Source organism: Sphaeramia orbicularis, chromosome 14 (assembly GCF_902148855.1).
Source record: "Sphaeramia orbicularis chromosome 14, fSphaOr1.1, whole genome shotgun sequence".
Taxonomy (NCBI): Eukaryota; Metazoa; Chordata; class Actinopteri; order Kurtiformes; family Apogonidae; genus Sphaeramia; species Sphaeramia orbicularis.
In genome coordinates, this window is record NC_043970.1 from 22714647 (window position 1) to 22737204 (window position 22558).

A 22558-nucleotide genomic window follows, 5' to 3' on the forward strand; every position below is an offset into this window, starting at 1 on the left:
GTGTTTGTCCCTTCAGAATATGGAGATCCAGGGTTTAATATTAGCTTGGGTTTCCTCTGTGTGCTCCAGTTTACTTCCACATACAATATGTAAGTCAGGAGGACAATTAGCTGCCCCTCATTAACCTGAATAAGCAGATTTAGAAAAGATCTACTTTACTCATACAGGCCTTTTGCTCTACAAAATGCGAGTGATGTTAAAATTTAAACCAGACACTAATGGCTTTTTGATTAGGTTTTATTGCAGTTCCACAAAAGAGCTTTGGCTTTTTGTAGCTCCAGATGAAACCAAATGCTGCATATGTAACCTTTGAGTCACTTCCACCATTAATAATGATAATTTCATTAAGTGTCCGCTCCTAATGTTTATGCTGCAGGCCGGCTGCACTGCTGAAGCAGCCCCAGGCCATCCTGTTGTCTCCATGCATACTCATACTTTGATTAGAGATTTCTTCAAGGATACGAATACAATCCAGAGGGCAAACAGAAACAGACTGAAACTCCGATAACAGATGTTGCTGTTGACTTTTTGTTCAAAGCTGAGCTTCCCCCATGTCAGTAGTCCTGAAATAAAGGGACTGCAAAAGATAAAACAGTTTTAGGGCCCAAAAGGATCAGTAAAGATGCCTCAAAAACCCTGGACTTGATTGTTCAATATGCATGTTTCTTTGCTTAACCTGAGGTCAAACACAGACACTAGGGAGGAAACAAAACAAAAACACCAGCCTCACATCTATACCAGCTTTGTTGACGTAGACCTAGAAAATAGGGATGTTTGATAATGTGTATGATTGAAGAAGTTCTCATTCAAAGATAGAGCTGACTTTAAAACAGCAAGGTATTTTACATAATGATGTCTTTGCTTCAAGTTGTACAGTTTTATGATATAAACAAAATAATAATAAAAATAAAGTGGTATCAGTGTCTGCTATGAGTTGATTGTTATTTAAAAAATGCATTAATGTGGCCAATTTACTAACACTGGGCAATAAGCAAAATGGTTCCAGAACAAAAGCAGCTAAATTTTACCTGAATTGCATCATTATAGAGAAATTAAGTAGTAAGTGTTAGTTGCCTTTACAAGATGCAGTGTTTGTGGGAAGATTTAAAGGAGTTTTACTCAAAAAGAATATCCTTCTCTGAGCTACTAGTTCTACTTCAGAACACTGTGCGAACATCAGACTACATCCACTTTTCAGATTTCTTCTATAGTGTAAGAGAAACACATCTAAAAGATAAATATGCAATATGTATATGTAATGACACTTTCTCACATATCCTGAGAAACACGCCACAGTTTGTCTTCCAGTTGATTTTATTAAAGTTGGATTCAACACAATTTATCTCTGAAGCAGATAATTGACAAAAACTGTTGACCAATTAAATGAAAACACCCCATAATAAACACTTTAATCATGTAAGATTAAAATATAATGTATCTGAAACCTGACCTCAGATCTGAAATTTCCACTGCCAGATGATTTTCCACAAACCCCTTAAAAGCCCTTCATATGGAGATGATGCTTTGCGGATTTTAATAATATATATTCAACATATTATCATGTGGATTTGTGGAGTAGGCAGAGTGCTCAATCCAAAAGCTTTCTCCTTGGTCTCCTCTGATCTTTACTAAAATACAACATTTGTCTGATTCTATTCTTAGTTTTCTATTTTCATACAGTCTTTTAATGGCTCTCTTTCTTTTGCAGGAGAGTTTAACCCTAATGGTATCAGGGTTCATCTGGCTTCTTATAAATCTAACATGACATTGTCATCACACAGAGCTGCTTTGGCTTTTTCTGTGGAAAGTATTAACTCCATTAAATTGACCTTAGTACCAGGCCACTGAAGTGACACCCCTTCTGGACTTAAAAATGTAGAAAATATAGTAAAAATTCCACATAGATGTCATGTGTTTCTGTATGTCCTAAAATGAAGACATGGCTGTGTGTTTCTTGTCACACCATCCACTGATTGGCCAGTTTGTGCTGTTGCTTCCATCACTTTCTGTGTCGCTGACAGTGGACATTAGGTGATGTAATTATTTTGACTTCCCCTCAGTCGCCTGTAGTGGTGTGAGCTGTGATGAGACAGCACAGCAGATTACAGAGAAAAACAAAAACGCCAACGTGCTGAGTGACGCTGATTAGCAGAAAACACAGAGATGTACACGTTGTGTCAAGTAACTTAATCCACTGTTATGATGCAAACAGAGTTACGTCAAGAAATGATGTAAAACCAGTTTTAGGCAAATGGAACTTCTAATTTCAGAATGCTTACAAATAAACGCTAGGCTGATCCCTGTGTGTCACTATTGTACTGTTCTCATGGCATTGTTGAAATAATACTCCCATTTGGGCGTCTGAGTCACATCCAAGTCATCACATAAAGAATGAAGTCATTTTCTTTTGTCCGAGTTAATCTTGTGTCATTAGAAGTGTGACTTAAGCCTCATTAGGGGTTGAGTCATAATGACTTAAGTCTTCATCTCCTCTGCAGTTCAGCTCTCAGATACGTTTGTTCTCACTCTGCAACTCTATCCGGTTCACTTAGAATATTACATTGCGTCTATTATTGAACGATCATTTAACTGTTATAGGAAGCTGATGACTTGACTTCGCCTTAGTTTCTCACAGTATCACATTTTCTGCTCCACATCATTAGTCTGTTTCTTTTGGTGACTGAGTGGCTGTGGGTAAAGACGTTTCAGGGTTAAACATCTCATTCAAAGGTGCGTTTCACCTAGATTGGCAGGCGGCCACCTGGACCGGGTGCTTTAGTAGTCATTACCGTTTATATCATACAGTATTTGTGATGGGATGGAGGCTCTTCACTTGCTGCTGCCTTTTCCCTTCTACAGCCTTTTTACTGCAGTTATAATTAACATTTGCTCCGTGGTGTATAGTAAAGGACAGACCCGACATACTACTGTGACATAGTGTCAGACAAAGATATGACAGTGTCCACTACAGTCACGGTTATTGTGACCACAATTATCACGGTTATCATCATTATCGCAGTATTGTTGAAATTGTGTTCAAAATGTTCAAAAAGTACATATACACACACTGAAATAATTTAACCAAGTTGTATATTGAAAACAAACAAAAAAACAAATAAAATAATTGGCACAATGCACTTTCTCTTAGCAGAAAGGTTCAAATATTAACCCTTAGTGGTATGAGCCTATTTTGGCCATTTTTCAGTCCTGTTGATTTTGCCTTTATATACTATATAAAGAAATGTTTACTATACCCATGTTTCGGATCTGTTCTTTCAGCACAACTTCATTTATATCATCTGTCTGTTATTTTTTTTCATTTTAACCTACTATATCAACACAAAAGGACAGAAAACACGCAAAAAAAAAAAAAAAAAAAAAATCCAATTTGAAAAATGTATATAATTTATTGCATAAATAACAAAGAGATGCTTAACGAACCTTTTCAAAGACTTTAAAAGTGAATATTGGTTCCACATATTAGGTATATAAAATCAAAATTGTCATAAATTAAAACTATACTCAAATATTTGACATAAAAGCAGATCCTTACACAGGCGTTTTCTCCACAAAAGTGCAGTAATCAAACACGGTTATCATGATAATTAGAATTTAAACAGTAATACTAACCGTCTGCAATTTTACTGCAGTTTATCGTTATACTGGTAATCGTTACATCCCTACCTACAGCAAAGTAAAATTTTAGGAACTAAAAAGCCTTGTTTCTGAGAAATGAGTCTCCTATATAATCCCTCAAGCTTGTTTCTCCATTAGAAAAGTAATTTAGTTTGAAGAAAATATGACAGAGATATTTCAGATAATAAAAAAATAGATTAAATCAGCAACAAGTAAAAATTACTTTTTTTTTTTTTTTTAAATAACATCCCTGCAGAGGAACAAGATTACTTTCCTTATTTTAGTTTTTGCTGTAAGGATATTAAGTCAAATCTTAAATTACTATTTCTTCCTTGCACATAAAAGTGAAGTGCTGCTCCTTTGGGTTGTGCTCCATGGAACTTTATTTCAGACAGAATTGTATTGCAGTCAATGATGAGAGACAAATAATGTTCTGATCTGGCTTGAGTTATGGCTCATTTATGGATATGACACATGTTGTAAAACTGCTCAAGTATCAGAGTGTGAAAATGCAGAAAAAGAATGAAGTAATGTCACCGTGATTTCCTTCATCCTCAATCTGTTCAGAGTCAGTGAAGATGTCTGTGCAGCTTCAACCTGACCAGACTGTGGTGATTTTTACCTCACACTTGAAGAATCAGGTGAAATACCGTTTGTCGGAGGTTGTTTTGGAGGTGGCAACGTGTATCACTTGAGACATCCACAGTCCACTGAAACACTTCGCACTAATCTTTCCTATTTTAACACAGATTTACCACTAATTCTATACCTGTATATAGATAAATAGCTTTATTGACTGTTCCAAGGCATTAAAAACACCCCAACACATTCAAAGACACACTATAAAAAACAGGTAAAAACAAGTAAAACAGATAAAAACAAATGAGCCTTCTTCACAGAACAGCACCTCCATATTAGTAAAATTCTATTATAAAGGGGTCATATTTTGCTAAACCCACTTTTATTAGTCTTTGGTACATTTATTTCTGTATTTGGACCTTAATATTTCAAAAAGTTTGAATTTGAACCCTCCAGGTGCTGCAAAGCTATCTTTATATTCCTTTTGGCAAAAATCAAGTGGATTTGTACGACCAGTTTTAATTCCTGCTTAATTTGTTACGTCTATAACTAGTTACGTCACGACATTTGCACATATAAGGTCAAGACATTTCTCCAAGTACAAAATAACTGTTTTTCAGCAGCAGCAGTTGTAGTCCATACTGAAAATATGTCCAAACTTTGAGACGATTACCTAAAATGTTCAGTTATTGGTTGTATTAATGAACACAAGTGGCTGAACGGGACAGAGCAGCACAGCCAACAACCTGGAGGGGGCGGGGCGTGAAGTGGCTCATTTGCATTTAAAGGGCCAGCGCTCAAAACAACCTTTCTGGTGTCATTACTCAGAAATAGGGTTGAAGATGGACCTGTGGAGTTGAATTAATGAAGAATTCAGACCCAATCCTAACATTTACAGTTTATGTAGACCACAGGGAAATGTTTTAAAATGCATAATTCCATTTACAAAAGCAAAATATCACTCTTTTAACTGAATGTGCAATTTTTTTTTGAAAGGTTACAAAAATGAAAATATGAATTATGTGTGTTTACATAAACTTAAACTTAAGATGCATAATTTCATTTTAGAAAAGCAAAATATCACTCCTTTAAATAAACAAACATTATACAGTATGTATAGTTGATGGCACAACTCAAACAGGACCAAAATATTATTTGTCTCTTGTCATTGACCATCATTCATGATTTTCCTAAAACTTCCCAGACTTCAGCTCTCTATAAGTAATCTGATTCACAGGGCTTACTCTGCTGAAATAACCTATTATTAGGTGATATTTTCCTCAGTTCTACTTTCTGTATTTTACCCTTTAATCCCCCTCATTAGAACAATCTCCAAGCTGCAACTACGCACTGAAAACATGTCTTATTATGTGTTATTTTCCATTTTTATATCAGGGCTCAGTCACCCATGTGCCAATGTTTGTCCAAAACAACTTCTCCCCTAACACTTACCACCACCCAAGACAAGTGGGATTCATTTAGAGAAATACAAACCAGCCAAAAAGCCCAGAGTTTTTTCCTTTTCCAGAGTGATAGCGGATGCCAGACCTACCTCCGGCTCTGGCTGTAACAAAGAGACTATGTAATAAGCATGACTTGCTTAAATTTTTGTCTTTTCTTCAAGGTTTAAGACCCATTATGGACTTTCAGTGGATAGACTCTTATTCTGGTTTGAAGAAATGTACCCAAGCAAAATGTGCTCACCCAGTTTAAGGGTATTAGGCTTTTTCTCCAGCACAGGGCTGTTTTTTCAGTGCATGGCTTGTATGCATTAGTCACAGATTAGCAGATGTATTTATGTATTTACAGTGTTCAGCAGTTAGTCTTTTATCTGCTGTTTGACTCAGTGAAAATTTGATGCCAACTCACTATTAAATCCAGATCAGTTCTTGCATTCCAGTTAATATTTGATTTATCTCTGTTTGTCACCATCATCCATAGAGCCTTTGAAAATACATACTTTATATTCATGAAACTAACCTTTATATATCTTTGTTTATCCAATCCACGAATGTAAAATGATTTGTCTTGTCATATGTCTCCGCTTTAAAAATAGAAATTATGCTGCATCACATCACGCCTGCAGACTTGTTCTATATTCCCAATGTTCCCACAGATTTAAATACCTGTCAAAATGTGAAAAAATAGTCACCAGCATTGATTTATTTCCATAAAGCTAGGGAAGTGGTCACTTTGAAATAGGGAACAGAACTGACCCAAAACAAAACACACACATACTGTCTCCTCACATGGGAACCATCCAGCTGGTTTTTCAGACCAACAGCTTTGTTACAAAACAAAAACAGGGGAAAAAAAAAAACTTCTCACTTAATTATTGAATACCAAATTATACTCGGAAGACTAAAATTCGCCATCAGCAGAGACAACACAAGGAGGACTGAAAGTAAAATGTTTTTCATCATGCAATCCATTTACTTAAGTCACTGTTGAAAAGTTTTGTGTAATATATGAATGGCTTCGTATTTTGGTTTAATTTTAGTCCATTAAGTATTTCTTTGGAATGTTTCAGTAGCTAGAGGTCAGTGGCATTGACTGGAAACACAATTCAAAGGGTTATAGTGTATGTAGTATTGATATACCAAACTACCCACAGCTGTGAAGTTGTGAAACAGAACACAGCCACGGCTTCTAAATCCACAGATGAATTAATGCTATGTATCCACAGACTATATCACCCACTGAATGAAGTCAAACTAAAACTCACAGCTGGTCAATTAAAATAACACTGTCTGCATTTTAGCATATGAATCAGACTCAGGCAAGAAATTAATATCAAAACTGTATAAAGAAGTGGAAAATTTAAAAGGAAACAATACAGTATATATAAAAGAAAAGTGGGGGAAAAGAGGTGGGAAGAACATTATCTGAGGAGGAATGGGAGTATATCAGTGAGCAACAATGGAAAACAACATGCACCCTATTGTGGAGGGAAAATGGTTGGCAGAATATTATGAGATATTTTATTACACCAACACAGAAATCTCAGGATACAAGATGCTGGAGCCTATGTGGTGAAAGTAAAGCCAATCATTTTCATATGTTTTGGGACTGCCCTTATATTGTGCCTTTTTGGCAGGATTTGAAGAAAAGCATGGAGAAAATTTCAAAGTCCAATTTCCACACATTTGAATCTATATACTTGGGAAAAGAGAACCAGGGAATAACACATTCACAGGGCAAATATTTATTCAGAATATTGTCAGTAGCAGGGAAAAAAGCCATCACTAGGAAGTGACTAAAAAAGGATGCACCAAAAATGGAGGACTGGATAGAGGTTATAGATGACATCTATAGGATGGAGAAGCTGACTTCCTCTGTCAGACTGGATTCAGACAAATTCACAAAGTATTGGAGAAACTGGGTTGATTTTATAAAATTATTAAGAGCTGATTTTACTGGATAAGAGTAATGTGCATATAGATCCATGTAAACCCTGGGTTCGTGCTACACTTTAAATGTTCAATGTTCATCTTATACAGGGGAAAAGAATGAAATGTGAAATATATGTTATTTCCCTTTAACTATATTTTGGGCTGCTTTGTATATTTTTACTATTCCTGTCAATGCTCCCCGGTTTGAGAATGTTTTGTGTTTGTTTTTTTTATTTTATTTTATTTTTTCTCTTTCTCTTTACATACATAGAAGTCATGTAAATGATGTAAAATGCTAAGAAGATGCTGACTGAAAAATAATAATAAAAAAGATAATTACAAAAAAATAAATAAATAAATAACACTGTCTGATAATCTTCACATACTGCAACAGCTGATGGTTTACATTATAGCTCTGTTAGCTTAGCTCTGTTTTTAGACAGAAAACAGACACAGTAAAACCACAAATCACCTCCGTTTTCAGTATGGTTTGTGTTGTCAGTAGATGCGACTAAGGTCAATTTGTAATTGTTCTGAACTGACACAGTTCAGTCCAGGGGTGTCCAGTCCTGGTCCTCGTGGGCCGGTGTGAGATTGTAAATGGACCCCCATAGAATATGGACCCGGGGGTCCAGATTCCGCAGTGGAATATGGACCCCCCCTATGGAAAATGGACCCCCCTCCAAATTTAGGGAATGGTTAATTCTTTTTATTATTTTGGAATATATATATATATATATATATATATATATATATATATATATATATATATATATATATATATAATGGAAACAAAACAACATTTAAAAAAAAACATATTTATTGAGGTATATAACAAGTATTATACAAAGTTAAAAATGTAACAATATCACAGATATCACACTGAATGGCAAATTACACTGTTATGACAGGCTCAAAATGTTCAAACATGTCCTTCACAAACATGGCTTTTGGTGAAGCCTCACAAGGTGAAGGAAGGCCAGAAAGTGGCGCATAGCACTGCCACCTGTGTTCCTCCCCAAATGGTGAGTAGGTCCAGATGGGTGTGGCGAGTAAGCTGGCCACAGCAAGTATTTCTACTTCTGTGGCATACTCTCCAGTCTGGGCCATGTTGCTGACATCTACGTTCATATAAATGGGTCTGTCATTCAGTGTGTTATATTTTATATTTATTTGTTCTATTAATAAAATCTTACATAGGGAAGGGGTGAAAGATAAGCTTATTGTCAAATGAGTTGTTTCCAGGGTTTTTCCCTAGCTAAAGCTCGGGAAAAAAACATGGAAACAACGAGTTTGACAATAAGCTATCTTTTACCCCTTCCCTGTGTAAGATTTTATTTCTCACATGACCAGTACAGTTAAAAATAACCATTATTTCATACAGTACTGCATTTAATAATTTCTACATATTAGGGGCCTAAATGCTTATTTCTAAGAAAATGATCAGAGGTGGGGGTGGGGGGTGCCCCACCATCACCACAAACAAAAAAAAAAGCTGGGCCCTGTAGTGAAGCCTTGCAGCATGAGCGTACCTCCCCATACAGCCTGGCCTCCCATTGTGACGTCACTGTGGCGGCGACGGTTGTTTGATACATGTTCTTGTACTCTCCCCTCAGACAGATCACACAATAACAGAACACAATAACAGAACACAATAAAGAAATTTTGTTTGCAAAATGTTGTTTTGTTTCTATTTTATGTGTTTATAATTCAAAACTTAAAAAAAAAATAATTCATTCCCTAAATTTGGAGGGGGGTCCATTTTCCATAGTGGGGGTCCATATTCCACTGTGGATTCTGGACCCCCGGGTCCATATTCCGCTGCGGAATCAGGACCCTGGGTCCATATTCCAGGGGGTCCATATTCCATACTACACCGGTATCCTGCATGTTTTAGATGCATCCCTCTTCCAACACACCTGATTCAAATGATAAGGCTATCATCAAGCTCTGTAGAAGCCTGATAAGGACCGTCAGGTGTGCTGCAAGAGGGAAACATCTAAAACATGCAGGATACTGGCCCTCGAGGACCAGAATTGGACACCCCTGGTTTAGTCCGAACTGGGTACCAACTAACAGTGATAGACTACTTAGTAAACATAATAACACCACATAATAACTTTATACCTTCACAAGCCTCAGTGTACAAGAAACTCTGCAATTTCAACATCAGACTCCATTCCTGTAATTTAGAACTGTGCCTCTGTAATTCTAAAAGTAGTTTCTTAACGGTTCTGATCCTCATCTCATTTTAGTTTTCAGCACCATAAGAGACAAACAGAGTGACTCATGACTCCCTCAAGTGGACACATCCATATGTTTCCATTAAATTTTAAAGGGGTCATATTTTGCTAAACCTACTTTTATTAGTCTTTGGTTCATTTATTTGTGTATTTGGACCCTAATATTCAAAAAGTTTGAATTTGAACCCTCCAGGTGCTGCAAAGCTATCTTTATATTCATTTTGGCAAAAATTAAGTGGATTTCTACAACTCATTTTAATTCCTGCTTAATTTGTTACATCTATAACTAGTTCCATCACGACATTTGCATATATAAGGTCACGACTTCCGATGAACATTTCTCTGATTGTTTTTCAGCAGCAGTGGTTGTAGCCCATACTGAAAATATGTCCAAACTTCGAGCCGATTACCTAAAATGTTCAGTTGTTGGTTGAACGGGACAGAGCAGCACAGCCAACAACCTGGAGAGGGTGGGGCATGAAGTATCTCATTTGCATTTAAAGGGCCAGCGCTCACAACAACCTTTCTGGTATCATTACTCAGAAATAGGGTTGAAGGAGGTTGTGGAGTCGAATTAATGAAGAATTCAGACCCAATCCTAACATTTACAGTTTATGTAGACCACAGGGAAATGTTTTAAAGTGCATAATTCCATTTATAAAAGCAAAATATCACTCTTTTAACTGAATGTGCAAATTTTTGAAAGGTTACAAAAATGAAAATATGAATTATGTGTGTTTACATAAACTGGTTTGGCGTAAATAAACTAGGCTATGTTATACGGATATTATCAGCAGCAAGTTTATTTCATGGCTGAAATAAACAATGTAGGAGAAGAAAAGCAGTCTCTCATTTTCCTTTAAGGCTGTGACGTCTCAATTTGCATTACTTGTTGTACCAGACATGCTTTTGTTCTTGTAGTATCTGGTAACACACAGCTAACAGTTTAATCAGCTGATCAATTGAAGTAATTCTTCAGTAGATTAGAATGTATTCAAAAAAGGTGTTTCCATTCCCTCTATGCACATTTATTCTTTTGCAGAACCACCTCAAGTGAGCAAAAACACATTATTGTGAATTTTATATATTTTTTTAATAATATGCTTTTTCCATAAACATTTCCTGATGAGTAATTTCAGAATGTGCCTTAAACACCTTTATGGAACCACACATATTAACTGCCCGACCCATGGCTGGTCATTAATTCAATGCATATCTCTGCAGTACGCTGACATCTCTGACATAACATCAGAATCATTTATTCCAAACATGGTAATGATACTTTTAGCTCCTTTATGAATATTTTAAAGTAGAAATATTACATATAGGTCCTAGGTCCAGCTCCTGTTATGTTTCTGTCTTCTTCCCTTTGTCACAGATTTAGCGCTCACTCCTTCTCACTTTGCTGACAGTGAAAATCAGTCAAGACATAATTTTGCGCTTGATACATAGTGACACTCGCCTTCTCTGCAGGAATCTTTTTCATTGATTTTCAGTCACATCAGCAGTGCTCTGCAGTAAACCTCCTCCATCTATCACACACAGAGGCTTGTGAGATGAGTGATGAAATGTATTAAAATGACACTTTAAAGTGATTCTCTATAAGGAAATGTGTAGGACAACATTTTTGATTGAATTTAACTGATAACTGTTCGTGAAACGCTGTGGGGCATCGTTTTGCTGTTTTGCTTGGGTTGTTTTTGTTATGCATCTCTGCTTTGTTCTCTGTGTGGATGACAGTGTAACCAGAGATGGGCTGGACTGGCCCTTGTCATTTTGTGCCAAGCCAGAGTTACACGTGCAAAAATGTGGAAATGTGGATTGCCCTCTGACAGAAAAGCCTGCTCATCACCCTCTGGAAATGAGTGATTCAGATGACTAATTTTCCTGCCGTCCACAATCTGGCTCTTCTGTGTGGAAAATAAATCTTTTTTTATGCAGCAGAGATACAGATAGTCTATCTCAACCAATTTCATAAACCAGTAATTGAACCCGTCTTCAGATCGCTGCCCGGCTTTCCCTCAGGCTCGTCTTATTTCAAGCACCGATGTGTTGTCCACTCTGCTGTGTGGGTGTTCGGTGGTCAGGTGCTTTTGATGAAAGAGCTGCATAAAACCAGGACCGAACAGTGAGATCGCCATCAATCTTGCACAGCCAGACAACCATCTGTTCCCAAAAACACCCACCCACTCAACAGCTTCCTCCCAAAAACACTCACTGCACCACCTCTGCAGCTGGAGACGTGCTATACGCTGTACTGCTGAAATCTACACTATGACTGATCAGATTAATGTAATGTGATTTTCTTTTTAGCCTGTTTCTCTCTTGCACTGTCATCCTCATATGCAAGACTTGAACTGTCTTCTGGCATTGTTTTTTAAAGCAGATTTTTCATTTTATTTACAAAAAACATAGAGTAAAAGGAGCAATAACTGATGCAAGCAAAACAGTAATGAGGTGTTATATTGTAGGTTCTACATCAGTGTTTGGGAATGATTTGGAGAACGCTGCTTAGGGATGGGAATTGATAAGAATTTAACGATTCTGATTCTATTATTGATTTTGCTTATCGATCCAATTCCTTATTAATTCTCATTGGGTGAGGGAATAAAAGTAACTGGTTTCCCATCCCACCCCATTCCCATCCCTAACGCTGCTACATATTCCATAGTTGCAATTACTAATCGATTAAATATTAGAGAAAATTTTTGTCAGAATTTTCTGATTTCAGCTCAGAGTTGTGTTATTAAAGTCTTAAGCATTTTATAGTCTCAGTCCAGATCTGAGATTAAATACATTTTCACCTGATAATTTAGTTCAGTCCAGTTATTTCTGACTCAACTGAATGAAAAATGTGACACTGTTCCATCATCTGATGATTTTTTTTTTTACATTGTTTTTGTGATTTGTATGATTATTTTGTCTTTTTTTCTTCAGTTTTTCTTAATTTTGTTCATTATTATGGTTATTTCATTGTTAATTTTGTCCATTTATTGATTTTTATTTTTTGCTGATTATTTTGTTGAATTTTACTATCTCATTCATTGTCATTTTCTTGATAATTTTTCAAAATTTTTCTTCATTTTTTGAGTTTTTAGTCATTTTGATTTAGGTCTTATTCTGCCCATTTTATTCATTATTTTGTTAATGTTTTTCATTTTACTGTCAGTTTCATTCATTTTGTTTTGATTTACTTCTTACTTTATTCATTACTCATTATTTTGTTTTGGGTTTTTTTTTCTGAATTTTTTTTTTCTTGTCATATTGTCAGTTATGCTGGTGATTGATTTTGATAATTTTGTTCATTTTGTTTACATTATAAGCCCTAGATCTTCATTCTTGATAAACTTTTTTCCTCATTCTTTTTATTTTTAGCAACAAGAGGAGAAAATGCCAAGTAGTGTGAAATAGATGTTAGGAGACAAAATGTGTCTTTGGGTTGTGAATAGAAGAAGACATTTGAAGACATCATCGTGATCGTCATTTTTCACCATTTTCTGGCATTTTTAGAAACCAAAATAACTTATCTCACAGATTGCCGACAGATTAATGGAGGGTCAAAGTAATCGTTGCTGCTCTTCTATGTACACAGCTCTCCTCTGTCCTTGCTCTTTGTGACTGTAAAGCTTTTTTCTATCTTTTTCCGCTGGTGGGGTAGCATGAGCCGAGGGAGAGCGTCATGATCTCCCCTTTAGGCTCAACTCTCACTAACAGGAACTGAGTGGCACTCTTCTATTTTTTTTTAAATATTTCTTCTCAGCTTTGCAAGCGAGAGTTTCCATTTCAGCTCATCACTTTAAAGTGCTGGAAACCTGAAGCAGCTAATGTGATGGCAGGGCTTAACGTACCTTTATCTTAAATATTTAAGGCGTTCTTAATCCTTTGCATGCATTTGCATCTGTGTCAGTCTCTTGAATGCCCATGTGACGTGTATTTATTCACAGTAATGTAAGAAGCTGTTGCATATATATTCGGCAGGCTCCGCTGTAGGTTTATGCCTCAGTTCTCCTGAAATGTGCTCATAATACATTCCCACTTTGGAAGTCAGTAGAAAGATTTTGTATTTTTTTATGTGGATGTCAGTTGTCTGAAATATAATACTGGTGGAATTCTGCACTGTGCACAACAACATTAGTATTGACACACATGGGTTTAGGAGTTCATTACAGTGTTGTTTGACTTGGTTTGTTACACATTTAGAGTCATATAGTCAACCTTTAAAGTAACATTACACTTATAAAACAGTGTAGAGATGTAGTTTATTTTGTCTTTAACTTACACCATCTTGACTCACAAATGCAACCAAAATGCATGTATCCACAGTCCTATAAAGAGGTTAAATGCAATATGTTAGGGCATGAGTCAGTGAAATAATCATAATCTTGTAATTGCAATAATTTAGGAAACTCACAAATTACTGATCACTTTTAAATTTTCCCCCAAAATTAAATGTAAACGAATATGAAAAAAAGCAAAACCCTGTAAAAAAAAAGAAAAAAAAAAAAGTGGCTGTGATTTGGCATTTTTTCAGCCACTCTGCTCAATTTTAGATATTTGCAATTATATATTTACAGAGGCTGAACCTACTGTAGTGACTCTAACATTTAAACTGTTATAACCTGTACATAACCACAGTTATATAATGCATGTGCTATTGGGCAACAAATCAATATTATATAAATGTTTGGCAATTATGCATTAACTTCAACTAAAAGCCATACTTAATCATACATACATACATTTCTATGCTGATTATTTTGTTGTCTTGCCTGTGTTATTTGACCAAAGCTGATGATTTGATTTACTGAGATGGTAATGTTGGATACTGGTCATGGACATGTGAGTTTTGTCTATAGGGAAAGTACAAAAATAGAAAAAGGAGGTAAGATTATGGTAACTTCTTAATGTTTTTCCAACATAAACTGCTTTATCAGAATGATTTACTCATACTTAGACATAAATGTGATGCTGATAATCTTATTTTTGTATTTTTGGCTCATGTTTTGCTGTATTTTTACTGGTATTTTTTGCTGGGCCCTGACTCTCTCCAGTCTGAGTTGTTTCTTTCCGAGCTCGCAGACAAACTGGCTTCCACCTCACAGTCTGGTTTCTGGTGATTGAAGCTATTAACAAGGGGGCAATAATGAAAAACTGTCAAATCCCACACAGACAAGAACAAGTCTGCCTCTTTCATCATACAAGCAACAGTTTTCTCATTTGATGCGGATCAGTTTGACAAGGATCACATAATCCTGTGCACTTTGTACTGTTTGGCAGCTTCTTGCAAGTGAAGCTGAGGCGACTCTTATTTATTTATTTTTTTTCCTGCAAAGACAAACAACACCGCCCAGCATGTGTTGTGTGTTGGCAGAGCAGGTAGATCCAGCCTTTTATCAGGCTCCATTAATGACTTCGTAAAACAGATTAATTAGAGCCAACCGACGGCAATAATTTCACATCAACACAGTTAATTAAACACAATTTCAGTTCATTTCCTAATCGACAGTGCCCACATCCTTTCACAATCTTAAAGTGACCCCTCTCATTTAATCCCCTTTGGCAGCAGACTACTTTCTGGACAAATATGCAAAGATGACTGAGTATTTTAACATTTCACTTGTTCTGGCAAATGTTTAACAGCCTAGAAAATAAAACTCTACAGAGGTAGATCTGCTATTGTGGTCACAAAGGCTGCTTTATGTTCAGAATGCAGGTAAAAGAGGCTCAAATCTGATGGTTTTTTTGCTTATATTTGACTTATATCTGTTGTTTTTTGCAGCATGAGCAGCTCAAATCATATGAGATATTTATTCCACTTTCATATTGGGTTCTTTTTTTACATTTTATGTAACCTTTATTAAACCAAGTTGGTCTTATTAAGATGGGAGACCTCTTTTTCAAGGGAGACCTGGCCAAGACAGCAGTGATACAGTCACATAATTACAGTTTTACAATAATAAAAGCTTTTGCAAACACAGAAAAAATATATACAATCAGTCAAAACATTTCCAGATAAACAGCCAGTTCTAAATCAGGTATGCGTCTGATTTTTTTTGGCCAAAAGTGACAAAATAAGACAAAGATAAGATTGGTGGCATTGCTGTAACCATGTTGAATTTCTCTGGGTGGCTGTATACTGTTGTTATACATATACCTGTATTTATAAATGTGCACAGTGTCAACAACAGCAATATTAATACCAATAATAACCTGATTAATAATAGCGATTAGGTGATTACTTCAATCCAAAGTGGACGCTCAGGTTTATAAAAAACATTCAGGATACAAATGTTACTTACTGAATTAACACTGTTGATAAAAGTTGGACTGAAATAACACCAGATGTACAGGTATAACTGGGAATCACTCAGAATATTTTATGAGAATCAATACTAGGACTGGGAAATATATCAAATTAATTCAATTAATCAAGGTTTTACTTTCTGAGAATTGAAAAATGCCTCAACCACAAACTCGAGATTATTCCTCTGGAGACCTTTCATCCTCAACATAAATTAAAACTGCAGCCTGTCTTCTTCCTGCAGTATAATAAATGTAAATGTGTTTATCTAGTCATAGATGCTGTGTAGTTTTAACAAAGAATGAACATTTGTAATTCAAGTTGAGTCTAGAGTTCATATACCCAAAAAACAGTGGATTAAAATAATAAATCATTCATGACACTAAAAAAAAAATTTAAAAATCGATATTAAATTTTTTGGCCAATTGGCTTCACTCTAACTGATACTGATAACTCAGCTTTGATGCCAATTCCTAAAATATTGGGGTTCGTTTTTATCTTATGTTTGTTTTGTACTCATTTCTCAGCTCACTTGCGTTCTTATACAGTGCTAGCAGTTAAATAACATGAGAATAAACATATTAACTATTACCTGAAGTTGTCTGTTAACATAATACTATTTAAAAAAAAACATGTATCAGAGTCACTTGTACTTGCCACATGAATTAATACTGATGACATTTATTCTTTGGGTGATGAAATTTGGAAAAACCAACCATTTTTCATTAGACTATAATATCTGAGTAATTTGGTGAGAGCCATAAAGTCTTTGATATTCAGTGAATTCAGTGGTAAGTCAAACTATTTATATTTTTTGTCACTTAAATCTTATTTTATTTGCACAACTCATGCATCTGTAACGTTATTTTCTTTACTGTAAAATATCATGTTAATGCTCCACTGAAGTATCAAAAGGCATTGCTGTCCTCTGGTTTAATATTTCCTCTTTGTCTCATGGTTTAATCTATGTGTGAGTGAAAAGGCCACTAGCCCGGCTGCAGTTTACAGTGTGTGTGAGAAAAGTGATCAGAGTGATAGTGACTTCCACCATGATAAAACTGGGTCAATGTAACCCCCACCCCCTCCACCACAGGCAAGCCTGAAAAAGGAAAAAAAAAAAAGCTGAGGATACCATCACCAGAGTCTGTGCGTGGATTAAAGCATGGGGACACTGGAGCGTGGTTTGCCTTCTCTATGGGTCGGTATCTGTGTTGTGTTGGGACTGAAGGCATCCCCAGATTATTTTGACATGTTTCCTCCTCCTCCTTCCCTTTGCAGTGTGTGGTTCACCGTGTCACGTTCCAATCTGTGCCCCTTTTATCTCTTTCCACCCGCTCTGTTCCTGTCAGATAGTGTCGTCCACAGTATCTTATCTCTCCTGGCCTCCTTTAACTCGTTTGTGTGCATCTCTGTGAGAGGTTCTTCATAAATATGGCTTTGTAGGATGCACTTAAAAGGGAAGATCCACCCTAATAAAAAATTCCAACACTACCTCCAGCTTATAGCTAACATTAGCTGTTTAATGTGTTCTCAGCTGAGTCCCCACAGCCACTGATACTGCTGCTGCTGCTGCTGCTGCTGCTGTGGCTTGAAAGTAAATTAAAGTACTTAATCAAAAAAACAACTCCAGAGTAAACCGAACTTTACAGATTAATTATATTTAACAGTGTGTGTGTGTCCGAGGGTGGATTTTCACCTTAATGACAACAATACTTTATCCTGAGCTTCACAATTAATAGATGTAGCCCATGAATATATACATTTAAAGGTGATTTAATGTTTCAAGACTTCCTTCTGTTTTATTACAAAGTGCATATTTATAAGCTGTGGTCAGTTAAACTCTTTTTGCTGTGTCATGACGAGAATACTGTCTCTCCAGTTGCATTGTGCAGTTGTGTATGTGGTGACCTTATGTTTATACCACAACCTGGACAAATGCTCATTTCCAACTGGCCTGAAGGTTTCAGTTCATTTATTGTTTGCCAAAAGCAGGATGCAAAGGCTAGATGACTGGAGGCAGCAATTGTTTCATCTCAGATAATCACATGGCATTAGAAAAAAAGTCTTTCATGTGAGGCTGTTGGAAGAATCGCCCTCTGTTTGCTGATTTGGAGAGGCACTGCTATTTATAAATAAAAGGAATCAAGGTTAAGAATAGAGTGAATGTATGTTTAAGGCTGATATAACAATTATAGATGAAAAAAGATAACTACCAGTTAATCTCCATATGTAAATACCAAATCTCTATCTAGAAAATTTTACACTAAAAGCAAATTATGTGTGTCTGAAATTAACACTTTTTGACTTTAAAGGAAAAAAAAAAACTGTTAAACTGAACATCTACGTCAAAATAAGTGATCATTAATTGGAGAACTTAACATCAAACTAACTCATTTCTGGTTGAGAAACCTAATATTGGCCATTGGCCCACTGACCCTTTGTTAAGCCCCAAAAACACCCACTGTCCAAGCCTCTGTTAACATGGGATTAGCAATTCAGAACAACAGAAGACCGAAGCGATTGTGAATGGAACTCAGATAAAATCACTTAATGTGTTTCCACTGATTAGGGTCTGCTATTTGTCAACTACAAACATTAGACAACAGTTTTTATCATTAGTTAAAATGATTATGTAATAGAATTTAGCTAAAAGTGTCATAAGGCCATACTGAGATTATACAGAGTCATTCATTTATATTATGTATGACATTTTAATATCAAAATATTAAATGCATTTGGCTTCTTCATTGGAGTGTGATTATTGTCACTTTTCCTCAAATGTGGAAATCATATTGTGCATCATTGCGATAACAGCAGTGAACAGATTTGACAATATAGTTATTAAGTCTGTGTTCAAGAATCTGCCAAAATGACACATTACCTGATATCACAGTTTGATAGATTATGGTATATTATGAATACTGTAAGCAAAGTAATAAATTACAATGGTTAAATGTTATTTCTAATTAACAAAATGCCGTAAAGAACACTAACATATGCATTAAATCAGAATATAACTTTTTACCCCACTGTTAAGTGATCTGTAAAACCAGCATTTCAGCTCTTTTTGTCCATTTGGGAAGAGTCAGAGGGCTGAATCTGGATTACAGCAGTGCTATCTAAGCATCATCAGCATTTAACACTCCAACTACTGAGCTATTTTCAACAATCACCTATGATTTGCTTCTTATCTCACATGACGTTGTCTTGATGAATTTTTACAGGGATGAAAGCTGTTGCTTTGATGAAGCTTTTGTGACTGAGCTCTTAAGTAGTCTCACTCCCATTAGGATTAGCAGGGATTCTTTTTTTTTTCAGCTAAATGCAATTAACAGCAAACATTTACAAACTGTCATACCAGATTTCACACTGCAAACTGAAAGATTTGAATACCAAACACAGCTGAATATGGATGAGCATTTGGCCATGGTATAAGCAGGTAACACTCTACGAGGTGCATGTTTTAAACACTAAATTGCTGTAATACGAGGTGTTATCCATTCAATCCAACATGCTCCTCCACAGAGTTTACCCCTACATATTTGTCCTTTCATTTGGAGCAAATGTGAAAGGAACCGTGTGTGATGTGTTGGTCAAAACTGATGTGCAATGTTTGGTTTGTGTTTTGTTGCTGGTATGTTTTGTTGTGCAGAAGACACCTTGGTGGTGACTTAGAGAAATATGCAAAACATAAATTCAGTTTCCTAGATATGGTTTAAGTCTAATCGCTTACTGAAAACATTTTCAATGGAGATCTTCAGTGAACTCAATCCATGTCTGGGAAACTACCAATGTTTGGTATAACTATTGTACTTGATTTGGGGTTTTACTTTACATTTCAGTCACTTTGATTCTAATTTATTTGTTTTATAAATCAGTCTTTTAGAAGTATTTTCCCATGGCTATAATGTACAATATAAAATGAAAAGAAAAGAAGAAAAAAAACATGCTGCAGTGCTTACAGCATTGGACATGCCCAGCAGCATATGAATATTTTATAGCTGTAACTTTCTAATTTGCATCTATTGTTTGTGCTCAATCAAAAGGAATGTAAAGTGTGCCCCATATTTTTGGTATTCATGAACAAAACATTGGCCTTACATTCTTTGTCTTTCTGTCTCTCTCTTCATCAATCAGCTTCACATAAACCCAGATGCCTCCCTTGCCTCTTGACGAGCGCATAGTGGTCATTCAGCGCCCTAAAAACTTGGCCCTGTGTGAGTCGTCTCCGCAAACCATCCCACAGCACTCCTCTCAGATATCAGCTGCCTCAAATGGACAAGTCGCCCACCCACATTTCCACCCGTCTCAGTCCCACTTCTACTCTCCAGCCTGTAAATCTCTGACTCTGGAATGCAAGCGCAGACTGTCCCGTGTTCAGAAGTTCAAGGCCAACCAGCCTGTCATCCCAGCGGGGGTCAGACACGTCCCTAGCCACTGTCACAGCAATGGCACAGTAACACTTGGCCCACGGCTGCCGTCCCACACACATACTATTGATATCAGGGTGACAGTGGACAAAGGAGGACGAGGTGGACACAGCAATTCGTTACGACGCAGCTCAAGTGTAAAAGGCGGCCGAGGGAAATGTGTTTCTTCACAGGTGGACCAAGGACAATATGACAGAAAATTTGGAACTGCAGGGAGGGCAGATGGAGCCGAACACAAGTCACAACGAAGTCACCAAAGTCAACTAAGTTCTTCCCCTGGAGCGGTGCTACAGTTTGTTCCTGCCCAGGCACAGCAGCATAAATTCAAGAGTGAAAAGGAAAACAGTACTTTTCCCAACAGAGGCAACCAGGAGTTTCCCTCTTTGAGTCACAAGAAAAATTCCAAACTGGGAACTGTCCATCAAAGCCAAAACAGTCACAGTCTGCCCTACCACCACAGCTCAGTCCCCGTGCCCCATGCCGCGATCCTAAACTCAAACTTCCCCTCATCCCCTCCCTCCCAACCCACCCATGCTCCGATCTCATTTCAACAACTCAGCCAGCCTCGCCCGTCCCGTCCCAGGGATCACCACCCCCACATTCTCCATGGTCTACCCCTCTCCCCCTGCTCCTCCCACGGTGGGGGTTTCCCCAGCCCTGACCACACCTGCACTATCGACTGCACCCACCCGTTCAGCTGCGGCTGCTTGAGGCTGGTAAGATGCCGAGGCTGTAGAGGGCATTCAGCTAGCTGCCAAGGAGGTGGAGGAAGCACGTCCACCTCTTTTTCCTGTGTTCACAATGTTGGAGCAGTAAAGAAAGGAAGCAAAGACATGGGCTTGAAAAATCTGGGTGGGTGTCTGTCCACCGCCTCCACCTCCAACACCTCCTCTTCCAACAGCACTGTGTCTGACTGCCGAGCAAACCTGTTCAAGCCCATCCACTGCACCTCCTGCTCCGGTGAGGCCAGCAACTATGAGAGTCCTGCTATACTTCGGAAAAAACTGGTAGGGGGATGCCTGCCATGCACCCCCCTGTCCTCCTCAGCCCCTCTTCGGGCCCTGCAGAGCTGTGTAACAGGCTGCAACCCCAAAGCCTCTCAGACAGGAAGTTCAACCTGCAGTTACTGTAGCAGCGACCCCATAGTGGTGACATTCAACCCTCGGAGAGGCAAACCTCCTGGAAGAGGTGTTGGAGGGGCTCATCCGATGGGTATGTTCCAGTCTGACGATGACGATTACAGTGTTCGCACTATCTGGCCTGAAGAATTGGCCAAAAAGATGACCCATTCGAAAACACAAAAGAATCTCTGTCCTGGAGTGGGGGTTGGAAAAACCTGTGCAAACCAGGCTCAAAATAGCAGTAACGGAACAGGCCTCGTTCTCCTGGACTGTCAGAACCTCCAGGAATATGCACAGTCTCAGCTAACAGACCACGCCGGCCGACGGCGGCTTCACCAAGGCAAAATGGCCGCCCTCGATTTTATAGGCGGCAGGTCAGGGTCGGGGTACAACGATGGCCAGAACTCACTGAAGAGGCTCCTAAATAAAGACGACACAGGATTCAGGGATCATCCTGAGCATGATGGAGATGCATCATATCCTCGTTCCCCCTCCCCCCAGCCCCCATCCCCCCCATCACCTGTTTCCTTCTCACCTCCACCGTCTGCACCGAGCACGCTCATCAAACCCAAACCCTGGCAGAGAGAACGGGAGGGAGGTCATTCTCTGCCGTCGGCCCAGTCATTGCACCTGGCGTTGAACTCACTGAACAGAGAGCAAGATGAAGAGAACAGCAGAAGTAAGAATCAGATACATTTCATTTTAAAGTGTGTTATGATTTACAGGCTTGGCAGAGGTAATCAAACCATAAGGCCAGATGTACAAGTACAGATGCAGTTATTTCAGCATTAACTTAATTTTGTTTATCATCTCATATAAGTATTACATAATGTACTGTATAATATATTAGTTTATG

The 22558-nt window shown here is 37.5% G+C and overlaps 1 protein-coding gene across 2 annotated transcripts in view; it reads left to right on the forward strand.

Annotated features, from left to right (window-relative positions):
- LOC115433153 (uncharacterized) overlaps positions 1-22558 on the forward strand; it is a 35286-nt gene that overhangs the window by 2325 nt on the left and 10403 nt on the right. The window contains exons 2-3 of one of the 2 annotated variants that reach the window (XM_030154423.1): positions 17245-17349; positions 20289-22381. In XM_030154423.1, the coding sequence (XP_030010283.1) occupies positions 20305-22381 (2077 nt within the window). In that variant the 5' untranslated portion in view covers positions 17245-17349; positions 20289-20304. The remainder of the gene's footprint in view (positions 1-17244; positions 17350-20288; positions 22382-22558) is intronic. The other variant, XM_030154424.1, reaches the window with a different exon arrangement.